This window comes from Pteropus medius, unplaced genomic scaffold (assembly GCF_902729225.1).
Source record: "Pteropus medius unplaced genomic scaffold, Ma_sr-lr_union100, whole genome shotgun sequence".
Taxonomy (NCBI): Eukaryota; Metazoa; Chordata; class Mammalia; order Chiroptera; family Pteropodidae; genus Pteropus; species Pteropus medius.
Genome location: NW_024349803.1, coordinates 22,976,127 through 22,989,002, shown reverse-complemented (window position 1 = coordinate 22,989,002; position 12,876 = coordinate 22,976,127). Strand labels below are relative to the sequence as shown.

General features: G+C 48.3%; 1 protein-coding gene and 1 long non-coding RNA gene across 15 annotated transcripts in view; one reads left to right on the top strand and one right to left on the bottom strand.

Moving 5' to 3' along the window:
• Positions 1 to 12,259, top strand: part of LOC120582436 (uncharacterized) — a 13,359-nt gene extending 1,100 nt beyond the window's left edge. The window contains exons 2-3 of one of the 2 annotated variants that reach the window (XR_005647567.1): positions 6,972 to 7,189; positions 10,450 to 12,259. This is a non-coding gene — a long non-coding RNA (uncharacterized LOC120582436). Of the gene's footprint in view, positions 1 to 6,971; positions 8,623 to 10,449 lie in introns of those variants that run through there. The other variant, XR_005647566.1, reaches the window with a different exon arrangement.
• Positions 1 to 12,876, bottom strand: part of SUMF1 (sulfatase modifying factor 1) — a 127,173-nt gene that overhangs the window by 62,424 nt on the left and 51,873 nt on the right. For 5 of the 13 annotated variants that reach the window (XM_039837950.1, XM_039837952.1, XM_039837956.1 and 2 more), the window contains 2 exons: positions 11,528 to 11,587; positions 1,801 to 2,768 (listed from right to left, as the gene is read on the bottom strand). In XM_039837950.1, the coding sequence (XP_039693884.1) occupies positions 2,658 to 2,768; positions 11,528 to 11,587 (171 nt within the window). In that variant the 3' untranslated portion in view covers positions 1,801 to 2,657. Of the gene's footprint in view, positions 1 to 1,800; positions 2,769 to 3,062; positions 3,760 to 3,794; positions 4,795 to 11,527; positions 11,588 to 12,876 lie in introns of those variants that run through there. The other 8 variants (XR_005647563.1, XR_005647562.1, XR_005647564.1 and 5 more) reach the window with 4 other exon arrangements.

Sequence of the window (12,876 nt, the reverse complement as noted above, 5' to 3'; positions counted from 1 at the left end):
AAAGAAAAAGCGAGGAGGGAGGGAAGAGGAATAAAAGGAGAACTTCTAATCGGCGGAGCTCCGTCCTCCAGGGTAAGCTGGAGGCCAGGCCACGCAGTCTGAGGCATCAGCATCATGTGATGTCTTCCAACAAGGAAGTCACTCAAGATCACCCCCCCATCGTTCCCCACCCCCTAACGCTTTCTAATCATGCTTATAAGGTTTTCAAAAAGAAGACATGACTAGCTTCCCACTCAGCTCATCGTGTACACCCTGAAAATAAAGGTTGTCCAGGATTGGGGACCAAGGCAGATTTAAAAACAAACCTCAATTCCCTCCATGCTTCAGCGGGGCAGGAAATCAGTTAGAGGCACAGACCCAAAACAAGAGCTCCTTACCAAGCGACAAAAAAATAAGCATGCAGGTAAAATTGACTACAGACACTGCCCGTGCCCCCTTACAAATGACGGAGGGAGCAGTCTGCACCCGATCAGATTTTCATTTGATGCAAGTGGTGTCAAAAGTAAATGTCTTCGAGAAACATCTGGGAGAAGGAAGAATCCCAGGACTAAGACTGCAAAGGCTATGATTCTGGCTACAAATGCCACTGGAGACTTAATCGAGACACTGGTTTTATGAGGAGAGTTATTGTTTTTGTCAGTGCCCCGGTTACAAAGTTCCTTAAGTTTTCAGTGGCCCGCCCCTAGCTCTATTTTTCCCTTATGCTCCCTATGCTTTGCACGCAATTGTGCAGAAGATGAGGTTTTCGGGAATGCATATAGGGCATTAAAGCTGAAATTATTACACTACCAACTTGTTGGTCTGCTCACATGTCAAAATGCAATATTACACAGCGTGGTGGCCACAGCTGTCTGTCATTTGGTGCACTCGTGGTAACCTAGAAATAAGGTTCTTCAGTGAAGGGCTTCTTAAAAACAGATTTTGTTTTAATGCTTTCTAATATTATGCTGATGCTAAAAGTGCAATTCTAAAGACTAAGCCGAAACGCACCCCAAATATTTACGCCATATAACAGTTAACAAGAATCCAAAATATACACAGTAAAAATGTAACCACGTAAAAAAATATAAGCAGTTGAGAGACAGCAAGTAAAAACCAAAACTACTTGAGCAGTGCTGGCTTGAAGAATAAAATATCTTATTTTCTACACTAGCTTTTTCAATTGAGCAAATGCTTTTGTTTGTTTTGCTTGGAATTAATCATCAATTGATGAAAGTTTGTAGCAAAACATTTTATGACCACAAACTGACAGATTAATAAATGTGGCTAAACGCCCCAGCAACACTGTTTTTCAAGACAAATGTTTTGCTGCTGGGAAGCTCTGCACCGAAGTGGCAATCTAGCGTTGGCTGGACACTGGCGAATGCCACTAGGCTTACTTTCTGAACAACCAACATAAAGACGAACCCTTTCCAGTGGCAGACTAGAAGCATCTCCGGGTCTTAAGGACTGGGAGGTCAGGGTGGGGTCCTGAGCACAGGGTCCCCTGGCTGGAAGCCACACTATAAAACAAGGGGCTTTCCCGGCACGGGAGGCGGCTGCCAGCTTTCCGGGACCACCACCCAGGCATTGCCGCTGACGTTACCTTCCTTCCCGACACGCGGAGAAGCAAGGTCGTCGTAAAGTCCCCACAGAGAGCCTTGCTCTTTGGCACAGAAATCGCCACAAACTGCTTGCGTGTCAAAGTCATCAAGTAGCTGATGGACGTGAAAGTTTCCTAGCAGACAGAACGCACGCATATCACGGTCACCTCTTTAAAAGAGAACACAGCGAGGGAAACACAAAAGGCACACACGAGAGTGAAGGCCGACTCAGCAGATACCAGTTTATTCGACATAGTGCACGATTCAAAGCATGTGACGTTGCACGGCCAACGAGGCCACCTGTTACAAAGTGCCCGCTACCCCGCACGCGGTTCATTCGGGGTTCTCGCTCCTTCTCTCCTGCGTCTGAAAGGGAGCGGTTTCTCCGTGTACCGCACACCTCACCTTCACCGAAGGCTTTGGGGAGAGGGGGAGATGGGGCTCGTAACTGCCCCCCCGAACCAAAGGCACTTAATGTTAAAAGATAAAGCACAGCAGAGTCCCCCACAGACACCCCACGTTCAGACGGCTGAGCCTAGGCGCACCATCGCTGGCCCATGTGGGAGTCATCCTGACCACGTTTCCGTGGGAAAACAAAGTGCAGCATGAATATAAAGCCTGGTCACCGCCAACCCTGTCCTTGTCTGAAATAGCATGAGAGAGCCTTAGTTTACACGACTGATGTCACCCGAGATTCACACGTGGAAAAATAAGCTTAAAAATAATCTGTCATAAATTCTCACTATGAAATCCCCATGGATGTGCCACACGCAGAGAGGAGTCGGAGAGAGCCTCTGGGGTCCTGCGGTGCGTCCCTTCACTGGACAGGCGAGGCCGGTCTGGGACGCGCGGCCTGATCCCATGGCAGAGCGCGCGAGTGGAACGCAGGCCCCCCGAAGCCTGGCTCGGGGTCCTCTCCACCCCACCCCTCCCCATCCTCTTTAAAAGACCCTCCGAAGCATGGAGCGATGAGCTTCAGACGCGCCCACGCGGGGCGGCTCGGGGCGCCTGGCCGGCGGTCGGGCAGGTGTGAACCCACCTGGGCCAGGGCGTGGGCGCGGGCTCCCCCGGCGGTCAGGCCGTGGCGGGCAGGTGGTCGGCGGCGCAGCGGAAGCCCAGGTTGGAGGCGGAGCTGTCCGGGGTGTTCTGGCTGCGGGCGGCACAGCGGTACCTGTAGCAGTAGGACTGGGCGGAGGGAAAGAGGGTGAGTGCCCGGGCCGTCCGGCCGCGCTGGGCCCGCGCACCCGCGACAGGGACCTGAGCCGCCCTGCGAGCCGGCGCGGGCGTCCGGAAAGGGCAGCGCCAGGCTCCCAGGCCCAGCCCACCCCGCGCCTCACACACGTGAGCCAGATCCGACGCAGAGCCCGCGGGGTCAGCGCTGCCAAGCAGAGTGGAAAAATAAAATAAAACTTAACGCCCAACGTTACACGAGTTACGGGACATCTATCTGTAGGTGAGACGAGGAAGCAGCCATTAAAATCATGTTTTTCTGTAACATTTAATGACATAGGACCTTCTCGTGATATGCTAAATGAAGAAGTCAACACCGAACATGGTACGGTCTCAATCGAGGCAACTGCGTAAGCCCGAGGGAAAAGACGGGCGCGTCACAGTGACCGCCCCACGAGCGGAGGTCCTCGGCTGTGGAGCTGCACGTTCCCTACTCCAAGTACATGTCACACGAACTCAAAACGAACCCGGAGGCTTTGCCGGAAATAAATGAGAAGATTATCCAAGGGCCTGAGAGTCTGCGAACTGGGAACACAGCGAGGCACAAGCTGACAGGTGTTCCAGAAAAGAAGAGTGAAACGTTCTGAGAGTCAAAAGCACGTCCTTGGGAAGTGCCGCTCCCGCATTCTCAGCGCTAGGGTTGGTCCGGGACCGATGTCCGTCAGGTGTCAGGCAGTCAGGGTGATGGGAGCCAGGCGGATGCAGGCCTGAGCCCTTCCGCAGATAACCGGAGGGTCGGCTCCCTGGAGGTCCGGATGCCGACCCCGGCGCGGACGCAGGAAGGGAGCGTCAGAACGTTCAGGCTCCCGGGATGGTCAGGACACGGATGGATCTTTCCTCGCGCCTCGCCCTTCATCACGCGAATAATTTTAGCAGTTTGGTTAAAACGACGCCATCACATATATTTGCTACCTTTACTCCTTCCTCATGCATATTGCTGTCACAACTGAAAAAGTTATTTTTACATTTAGAAGAGTACCTGACATTAAACCGAGGGATACAGCTTAAAGAAAACTATTAATTCAGAACAACGTTAAGACACTGTTTAGCGTCAGGCAGATTGGCCACGACTAAACAGCAAACCCAGAATCAGCAAGAGCAGGAGACTCTGTGGAAAACATTCTTTTAAAGGCATTGTTTTTGGAGTGTAAATCATGACTCAGGAAGCTATTCGGTTTCGTGTGTGGGGTCTGGGTTGTGGCTGTTTCACAGGAGTGGAGTACAAGCACCCGTGGGCATTAGTGCGGGCATCGAGCTCCCAGTACAGGCCAGGCACGGTGCTGGGCACACGGCCTGTCATTTCATGTGACTGTACAGCCCAGAGAAATTAAATGAGTCCCAAGACGACACAGCTGTTAAAGGAGGGAGAACTCCGACCCAGGTCTACCCAGGGAGAGTCTACACTCCGAGATGTCATCAGGTGTCACGCTCACGCTTCCTTACCGTCCCCTGCACGTTCGTCCGGCATGCACACATATACCTGCACCAATAAGGACGCCTAGCGTATCCCTGGTCACCTCGTCTGTGAATCACCACAGATTACTTGACTCGAATACCTCGAAAGCTTCCATACCCAAAAGTAACCACACATGCACCTCTAATGTCCTGGGGTTGTTCTTCAATCCGAAATAACGGAGAATGACAATGAACTGGTTATCCCGAGGACATGAGTGTCAGCTCTGAGCTGACTCAGGGAAGGTAAAACCCCCGCCAGCTGCTTACAGGAACCACACAAATAAGCACGGAGAGTGACTTTGGGACTCGTGAAGGAGGAACCATTTTCGGCGTGGGAGGGGTAGTTCTTTTGTTCTTAATTCGTATTATTCTCTTTCCTCTCAAAAGCTGAACGTTTCCAGTCTTCATAAGTCTGTGTCTGAGGCCGACACGGACACTGTCTGGGGCGCCCCCACCATGAAATGAAGATGTGTCGCTTTGCCTTCCACAGCCGGTGGGACGACAGCAACCAGTGTCCTCAGTTTCCCTGTGGCCAGTGAGGAATATAGCGTATTATCCAGGCAGCGTCCAGGCAGGAGAAGGGAAGGTGAACCTTTAAAATATGCCTGAAACAGTGAAACCCTGATGGCATCTGCTACGGCCTGTGACTGGCATGCCACGGAAGCTCGAAAATGCCCAGCGGTGACCACGCAGGAAGGCAGGGCAGCAGTCCCCTCCCCATCACTGGGCGGCCGTGAAGCACGAGCGCCCCGGAACCTCCAGGACCGAGCTCCGGTGGGTGAGCCTGGCCCCGCGCCGCGAGCCCCGGGCAAGGCGGACAGCCACACGTGGACATTCTTGTCCCACAGCCGTGCCACACGTGACAGAAAACAATCGGGCATTTACTGACCGCCTGCTGTGTACAGCCACCGAGGGCGCCCGAGTCCAGGCACGGCCCCGCTGGAGGGCACAGGCGGGGTGAGGCAGCAACGGCGACACACCCGACAGCTACAGAGCAGGCCGGGGCTAGAGATCCTGGGGTCGGCACTGAGTCCGATGAACACCCGACAGCCACATAACAGGCCGGGGCTAGAGATCCTGGGGCCGGCACTGAGTCCGAGGAAGACATCAGCCTTCCCGCAGTGCAAAGTCTTAACGAACACTTTTGGAAGGCGGAGGGCAGACCGTGGCCAGAGGAAGGCTTAACATGACATGGATGGCGGGGTCTGCTCCCTTCAACCTGGGGAGCTTGTTTCAACACCCATTCCCGGACCACACGCCCAGGGAGTCTGGTGTGAGGTGCAAAACAGTGCAATTCTAACTTCCAAATGCTGCTGCTGCTATGGGTCCAAGGGACACAGTTCCAGTAGCAATGATTTACAGGATTTAGAAAGCAGCAAAGGTGTGTTTAGTGACGAAAACAATGATATAGAGGCATGAAAATGGCAAAATTCAGGCAAGGTAAGACGACAGCAAGGCCAGAGCCTGGTCACGTCTGAGCTCGGTTGCTTCTTCGCTGACGCTTTTGAGGGTTTGCGACATGCTCTGTGCTGCTCCAAACTCGGGGAACACACCGGAACAGGACAGGTGAGGCGCCCGTTGCCAGGAGAGCATGTGATAAATGAGCCCTGAGGCACAGGCTGTTTCCGGGAGCGGTCAGCCCGGAAGGAAGTAAAATGGGGAGAGGGGGCCGAGCGTGACGAGGTGACCGCTGTATGGAAGGTGGCCTCAGGGAGGTGCCACGAGAGCCGAGTTCCCAAAGATCTGGGGAATGAGAATCCCAGGCGACAGCAGCGACGGGCACAAAGCTGACAAATGATCAAAGGCAGGACATGTGGGTGGGTAAACGGCGCTGTCACATTACAGGGTGTGGTCTCAGCAGACAGGAGGTGGGGCTTGATGTAAATGGAAACCGTGACAAACATTTTGCTAATTTATTCACCATGAAGGATGAAATCCGGGACTCATTAGCTGTTTACCTTTAGGCAAAGCCTTTCTGAGCCTGCTCCCTAACGATAAAACGGGAGCTACTGATGGACTAGCGTCGAAATGCTCCATCTCACCTTGACACACAAAGTAAAGCACCGGACACGCAGTGGCACTGTAAGTGTCGCTCTGTAAGGTACACAACGCTCTTCCCCACGGAAGGGGGCTGTACCCGTCTTATCCGACCTCCCTGGGTGGCCCTGCTTCCCAGTGACACGGAGCTTCAGCCAGCTCCTCGCAGGTCTCAGAGATCTCGTTTTAGAAAGACGATGACACCCCTGCCAGCAGGCGAAGGCGCATCTGCACGTGCTTCTCAACGGGCAGCTGAGCGGCGCCGCTGGGGATAAGGATCCAGCCTGAGGTCTCTGCTGGATGCAACGTACCTCCCAAACTGCACAGCACGGTATTTTAAAATAAGATGTGGTTCATATGCCACGAAACGCAAGCTCTAACAGCCCTGACGAACTGTGTCTGCCCAGAGCCCGGTGTTCAGGATCTGAGGCTGAGACGTGAAGAGGGTAGAAAACAGATCCACGAGGTCCAGGATGAGACTTTTAGCACAGCCATGCTTGAAGCCCCTGCTACATACAGAATAATTCCACTTGGGGGAGAAAAAAAATCAAAGTGCACGACAAGTCTGGTTGAAAACTATCAATAGTTTTCTTTAGGAAGTTTTTTTTTTTTTTTAAGTTTCTTGGGGAATGCTTCTATGTTCATTATTTATTTTCTCATTTTTAGTGCAACGAAATGTTTTGTGTAACAAAAGAGCTGGTCCTTTATGAGATCACAGCATCTCTAAAACCTTCCATTAACCCAATCAACTGTGAAGAGCTACACCCTAAGCAAGCCTCACCACAAGTCAGTGTCGAGAGGTCACGGCCACCGTGTGAGAAGCCGGTCAGTGCGCATCACCATTCCATTTCACGCGCACTCATCCACTCAGCAAACGTTTACTCGTGAGTAGTTCATTTCAAATTCCGATAACGGGCAACTAATGAAACACGTAATTAAAGAGGAAAATGGCCTGATTTCCAACGTCCTCATTGCTCTTTTTTTTTCCAACTCTACTTTTAGCACCAAAAACTGGTTATTAATGACGTTAGGACTTTGAGTGGCTGAAATATGGGTCATTTTATTAATTAAGAACAGAGCTTTTAGTCCTATTTCCTCAAAATGGCTAATTACTGTATGACATTGATCTCAAAACCTGTGCTAAGACTGGGACCCTGGACTCCAGAACAATCCATTTGTCATAATGACTTACCAGCCTCGGGACTTTGAAGGCAGGGAGGACAGCGACGTGGTTTTCTACGAGATGATGACTTTTAGAGACACAGGGAAGTTTTACGGTAACTGTAGCTCATCACAAACAAAATCACCATAGAAAACCACGCAGCCGAACCCAGGCCTCTGGGCTTTGCGCCTGGTGCTTTGCCGCTGACGTCAGATCAACTCCTTTGCTAATGATCTCGTGTAAAATGGTGGGAGGCTGTGGGCTGAGCTAAAAACCCCGCTGGGATTACTCTAACGACGTTCAAGAACATCGGCTATTATTTCCTGAGTACTTACTATGTGGACTGTCCAAAGAACTTCACGGGAGGGTGATTCACGCACTTCCTCCTCCACGAATCCTGTGGAGCTGTCGCTAGCATGCTTGAGGGAAAACGAAAGCACAGGAATGCTAAAACTGTGCTTTAGGTCACATGGCTTAAAAGTGGTGGATCCGGCATCACAGCCTTTCCCATCCCATCCCAGAGTCTGTGCTCCTAAGCCGAGGCCAGGCTGCCTTGTGGTTCTTCTCTCTGTGCCCTCGTCAAAGCTGTACTTCGGATGGGCTTTGAAAAAGTTATGAATAATCATCAGAGCTTACTTTAGTCGTGCAAAGAGGCCCTGGCCCATAACCAAAGGTCAGTCACCTTCGAGGTAACATGATTTTTTTCAAAATGAATTACAACATTATTCTTTCTTTTTATTGATTTACTTTCTTTTATTGATTTTCACCAATGCCTTAAGGATCATTTCCAGGATTCTGCTACCTAGTTAGGAGTTCATTAGTTGGATCCTTATTCAAAAGGGAATTAGTGGGAAAAACGATCTAATTATAATAATGATGATGATGAAGGATGATGGGGCTAGCAGCAACTAACTTTGACCGAGTCTTCGCCATGAGTTAGGCACTGTCCAAGGGCTTACATACTTTGGTCTATTCTTTCCACATAAGAACCTTACAGCAGGTGCAACCATGATGTGCATTTTACAAACGTGAAGACAGAGGCTTAGAAAGATTAAGGACCCAAGGTCACAGACGGAGCAGTTACAGAGCTCCTACCCAGGTCTAATTCCAGAGTCCACATCTTAATAATTTAGTTATAGCTGAAACTGCCACTTTTAATCTAGCGAAAAAAGACAGATGCTCTGAAAAAGACAGGTGCTCACAACCAACACTGCTGTTTTCCTGGAACTCCCTCTTCCGGCACGTTATCTCCATCCCTCTGAGCCTGACTAAATTCAAACTAGAAAAAGTTAAATAGGCACGACATAGACTCTAAATCAATCACTAAGATTTTAAAACAAAGAGGTACAGTTAATAAAGCAAAGAAGAGAAATAGAGCGATAAAACATACAAGCGAAAGAGAGAGAGAGGGAGAGGAAAGGAAACAAAGAACAGATGGCACCAAGACAAACACCAAGATGGCAAATTTAAACCCAGCCTTATCAATGGTCACATTAAATGTACGTGGTCTAAACAGCCAATGAAAAGGCCAAGTTTATGCCAATAAATTCGATAACTCAGACGAAGTGGACAAATTCCTTGAAGGAAACAAACTCTCAGGTATTAATCAAGAAGAAACAGATAATCCACCTAACTCTGCAGCTGTGAACTAAATTAAATCCACAGCTATACCTCTAGGCCCAAATGGTTTCCCTGGGGGAATCTAGCAAACATTTACATAAGAAATAGCTGATTCTACATGAACTGCCTCGAAAAAATTTAAGATGAGGGAATATTTGATTGACAAAGCCGGGAATACACTGACACAAAAACCGGACAAGGAAACGACAGCAGATCAGCCATCATGAATGTAAATGCAAACAAATGCTCAACACTTTAGCAGGTCAAATCCAAAAATATGTAAAAAGGGTCATACAGCATCACTAATCGGATGTATTCTAGGAAAGCAAGGATAGTTTAAGATTTGAAAATTTTAAATCAATAAGTGTAGTTCACCATATCAACAGACTGGAAAAGATAAACATCTCAATATCGACGGAAAAAGCACCTGGCAAAATGCACATTCATTTCTGATAAAAATTCTCAAGAACTAGGAATAGAGGAAAACTTCCTCAAGCTCATAAAGGATATCTTTGAAGACACTAGAGCTAATATCAAATTTAACTTTGAAAACGTAAATGCGTACCCTGTAAGATTCTCACCTCAAAAAGGAGGTAAGAGTGTCTGTTCTTACCTCTCCTGTTCAAAATGATAATGGATGTTATAGACAATGTTATAGACAGCAAGAAAAAAAGAGTAAAAGATCCAGATTAAAAGAGAACAAGTAAAATTGTCTATATTTACCACCTATGTAGAAAATATAAGACTCTACAAAAACATGAAAAATATACATGAGTTTAACAAAGTTGCAGGACATAAGATAAATATACAAAAACCAACTGTACCCTGTAAAAGTATCTATTAAAAACAAATATTAAGTTAAAAGATATTTTAAAAGAACAAACAGAAAAGCCTGTACAATACAGATTTAAAGTGAACAAAAAATACGAAATGTTAAAGTTGATAACACTCATATGTTTGGCATTGGGATACTTTGGTGTTATGCTTAAAATGTTTTTACACTCTTCATTTGCTCCACTGTTTCTTGAGGAAAAATCTTCTGGTCCTCAATTCTTACAAAGTAAATGGAGTCCCAATTAAGAAAAATGCCATATGTCAGAGACATAACTGGCGGCAATTAGGGTTTTGAAATACTATTAGTCAAAAAGAGCGTCACCTGTCTTTCATGCACGTCTGGTTCCCCAGCAGGAGGATTCAGATACTCTTACAGTAGCAGCTTCAATTAGAGAAAAAAATCTGAGACTAAAGACTGACGTGTACATGAACATTTAAATGTACTGGGATGACCTGGGACAATGCTTTTAATTTAAAATTAAAAATAGAATTTTAAAGATAAATGTATCCACTTCTTGTTATATGCAGGTATAAAGCATACAGTGAACTCAACTCTATGAACTGCCACCTAAATAACTGCATTAAAAAGTCTAAGAAATGCAGAAGACACACGTGCGTACAAACTCACATAAACACATAATCTAAAGAGAGTCTCTTCAGGCCAGCGGTTCCCAAACTTGCTGTTATGCTTTAAAATCCAGATGCCCAGGCCACACTCCAGAAAAATCAAATCAGAATGAGGCGAGCGAGGGAACAGGCAACAGTATTTTTTATAGACCCCAGATGATTCTAACGTACAATAAATTCTGAGAATCACCGTTTTAAGGCAAAGTTTGACAATGCCACCGTTATCAAATTAGTAGCTTAAGCTGGAGCCATTATAGGTCGTTTTAAGTCTCTACCCGCCTGGACGGACTGAATTACCATGGGAAGTGTCTCGTGATAACAATCTGCAAAATGCCATCCTTGCGCAGGGACAGAAAGACAGAAGCTGAAGTGCTGGAGACGCTAAAAATATATGATTTAGAGAAAAACGGGAGAGAAGTAGTATTCAATTTCCAAACTCCTTAAAATGAAATACGGAGGCACTCTGAAGAACCAAGAACAGCCAGCCAGGCACTGAACTCACAGCCCGAAGAGGAGAAACACTCTCTGAGGTCGACGGTCATCTCAGGAAGCGCACCCTCCACACCTGGGACCTTCCGCTCCGGTACACGGCAACCCACCCTCGACCTCAACTCAACAGACAACCCAGAAATGCACAGGAGTCTCAAACAAAGGAGGAGCGTGTTTCCAGACCCGCATGCTGGAAAAGGTATACGGCCCAGGCCCACCCTGGTGAACGGGCTTCAAGGGTCTGTCAAAGGGCAAGAGTCAACAGACGGAATTTGGTTAACGACAGGCCATTCGCAGCCTCTCCGTCTTGTGCCAGTTTTCCCCGTGACTGTGCCCAAACTTGAGATGATTATCCTACTTTTTTTTCTGGCTTCGATGGGGACGGGTATGTATTAGCAGAAGCAGATGGGACATTATGGGGCTAATGTTTACAACGGATCCGTAAACCTGCTGTTAGAACACCAAAATAGAGTTTCGTGACTTGACTTACCTCATGGCACATATAGGAGCCACCTTTCTTCACTCGGTCTTTCCCAGAAGGGGGGCCTTTCTGTAAAAGAAGAGAACTCGCTAGTACCGACAGCACAGCCGCCCCCCACGCAGTGGGAGAGGGTCCATCTCAGTCACCTCTCCCGTGGTCACCCAAATTGTCCCCGTGCTTTTCCGTCCCAGGCCTTGTGCCTGCACCCAGACACCCTCCGGAAGGCCCGCCTCTCTCAATCCTACCCATCCTCTAAGGTCCGGCTCCACCTCTAAACCCCTACATCGCCTTCTCATGCTGAAAGGCAAATTTATCCGGCATTATAATTATGTTTTTATAAGCCTGCTGTGCAACACCTAATAAATCCTGTGCTGACTGAATGAAGGAATTTGCTTTTTATCTCAGAAGGATTTCAGGTCAGATTTATTGGTATAATTTACATACAGTAAACTTTTTCACCTTTTTAATCCTTTTTAAATGCAGAGTTCTGATGAGTTTCATCAAATGTATAGTCATGTAACCACTACCACAATCGAGACATAAAAACACAGCTTTTTCAAAAAGATGTACGTCGTGCTTGCCACGAGACGAGCATGGTTCTAAGTCCTTTGCAAAAATGAACGTGTGCGATCTCCGTAACGAGTCCTGAGGCAGGGTAAGCGAGGGCGAGAATGAGGATCCACACCCAGGCAGCCCGGCTCCAGGGTCTGCGAGCTCCCAATTTAGAGACGGGGGGGCTGGGGGGGGACAGGAAATGGGGCAGCGGCCTGAAGAAGCAGGGGCTAGGTCGGGAGTAACACTTGGAGCCAGAAGCAGCAGGCTGAGCAGTCAGACTGCTTCTTCTGGGGAGGGCTTTGGATCAAAGTGCGGGAATGCACATCCTTGACTTCAGTTACCAGGCTAAGAGCCTCAGCATCAGGTAAGCCATGCAGACAGCATCTGCGAGGGACCAACGAGCTCCCACAAAACCAGAATCACAGCTGGGAAGTCCAAGGGGGACCAGGATGTTTTGCTTTTCCTTTGTTATGCAAAAAGTCATCTCATCATCTAGCGACCTGCTCTGTTTCCTGAAATCAAGAGAAAGCAGTACCACCCTCCTGCTTTCCTTTTGTCTTGTCGACCATCTATTGTCAAAGGCCAGACGTAAGGGGCAGAAGCTAGAAGACCCACGTCTCCTCCAAGCCTGATGAACACACTGACCTGCAAATGCCAACAACGTGGCAGAAGACGTTTCCTAGGCATTTCCAGGTACTTGGGCACTGTCACAGACGAAGCCATTGCCAGTCCTCATTCCACGCAGGGCCACAGTTATTTCCACGGCCTCAATGCTTAATGTTAGACTAACAGACTTCTACTGA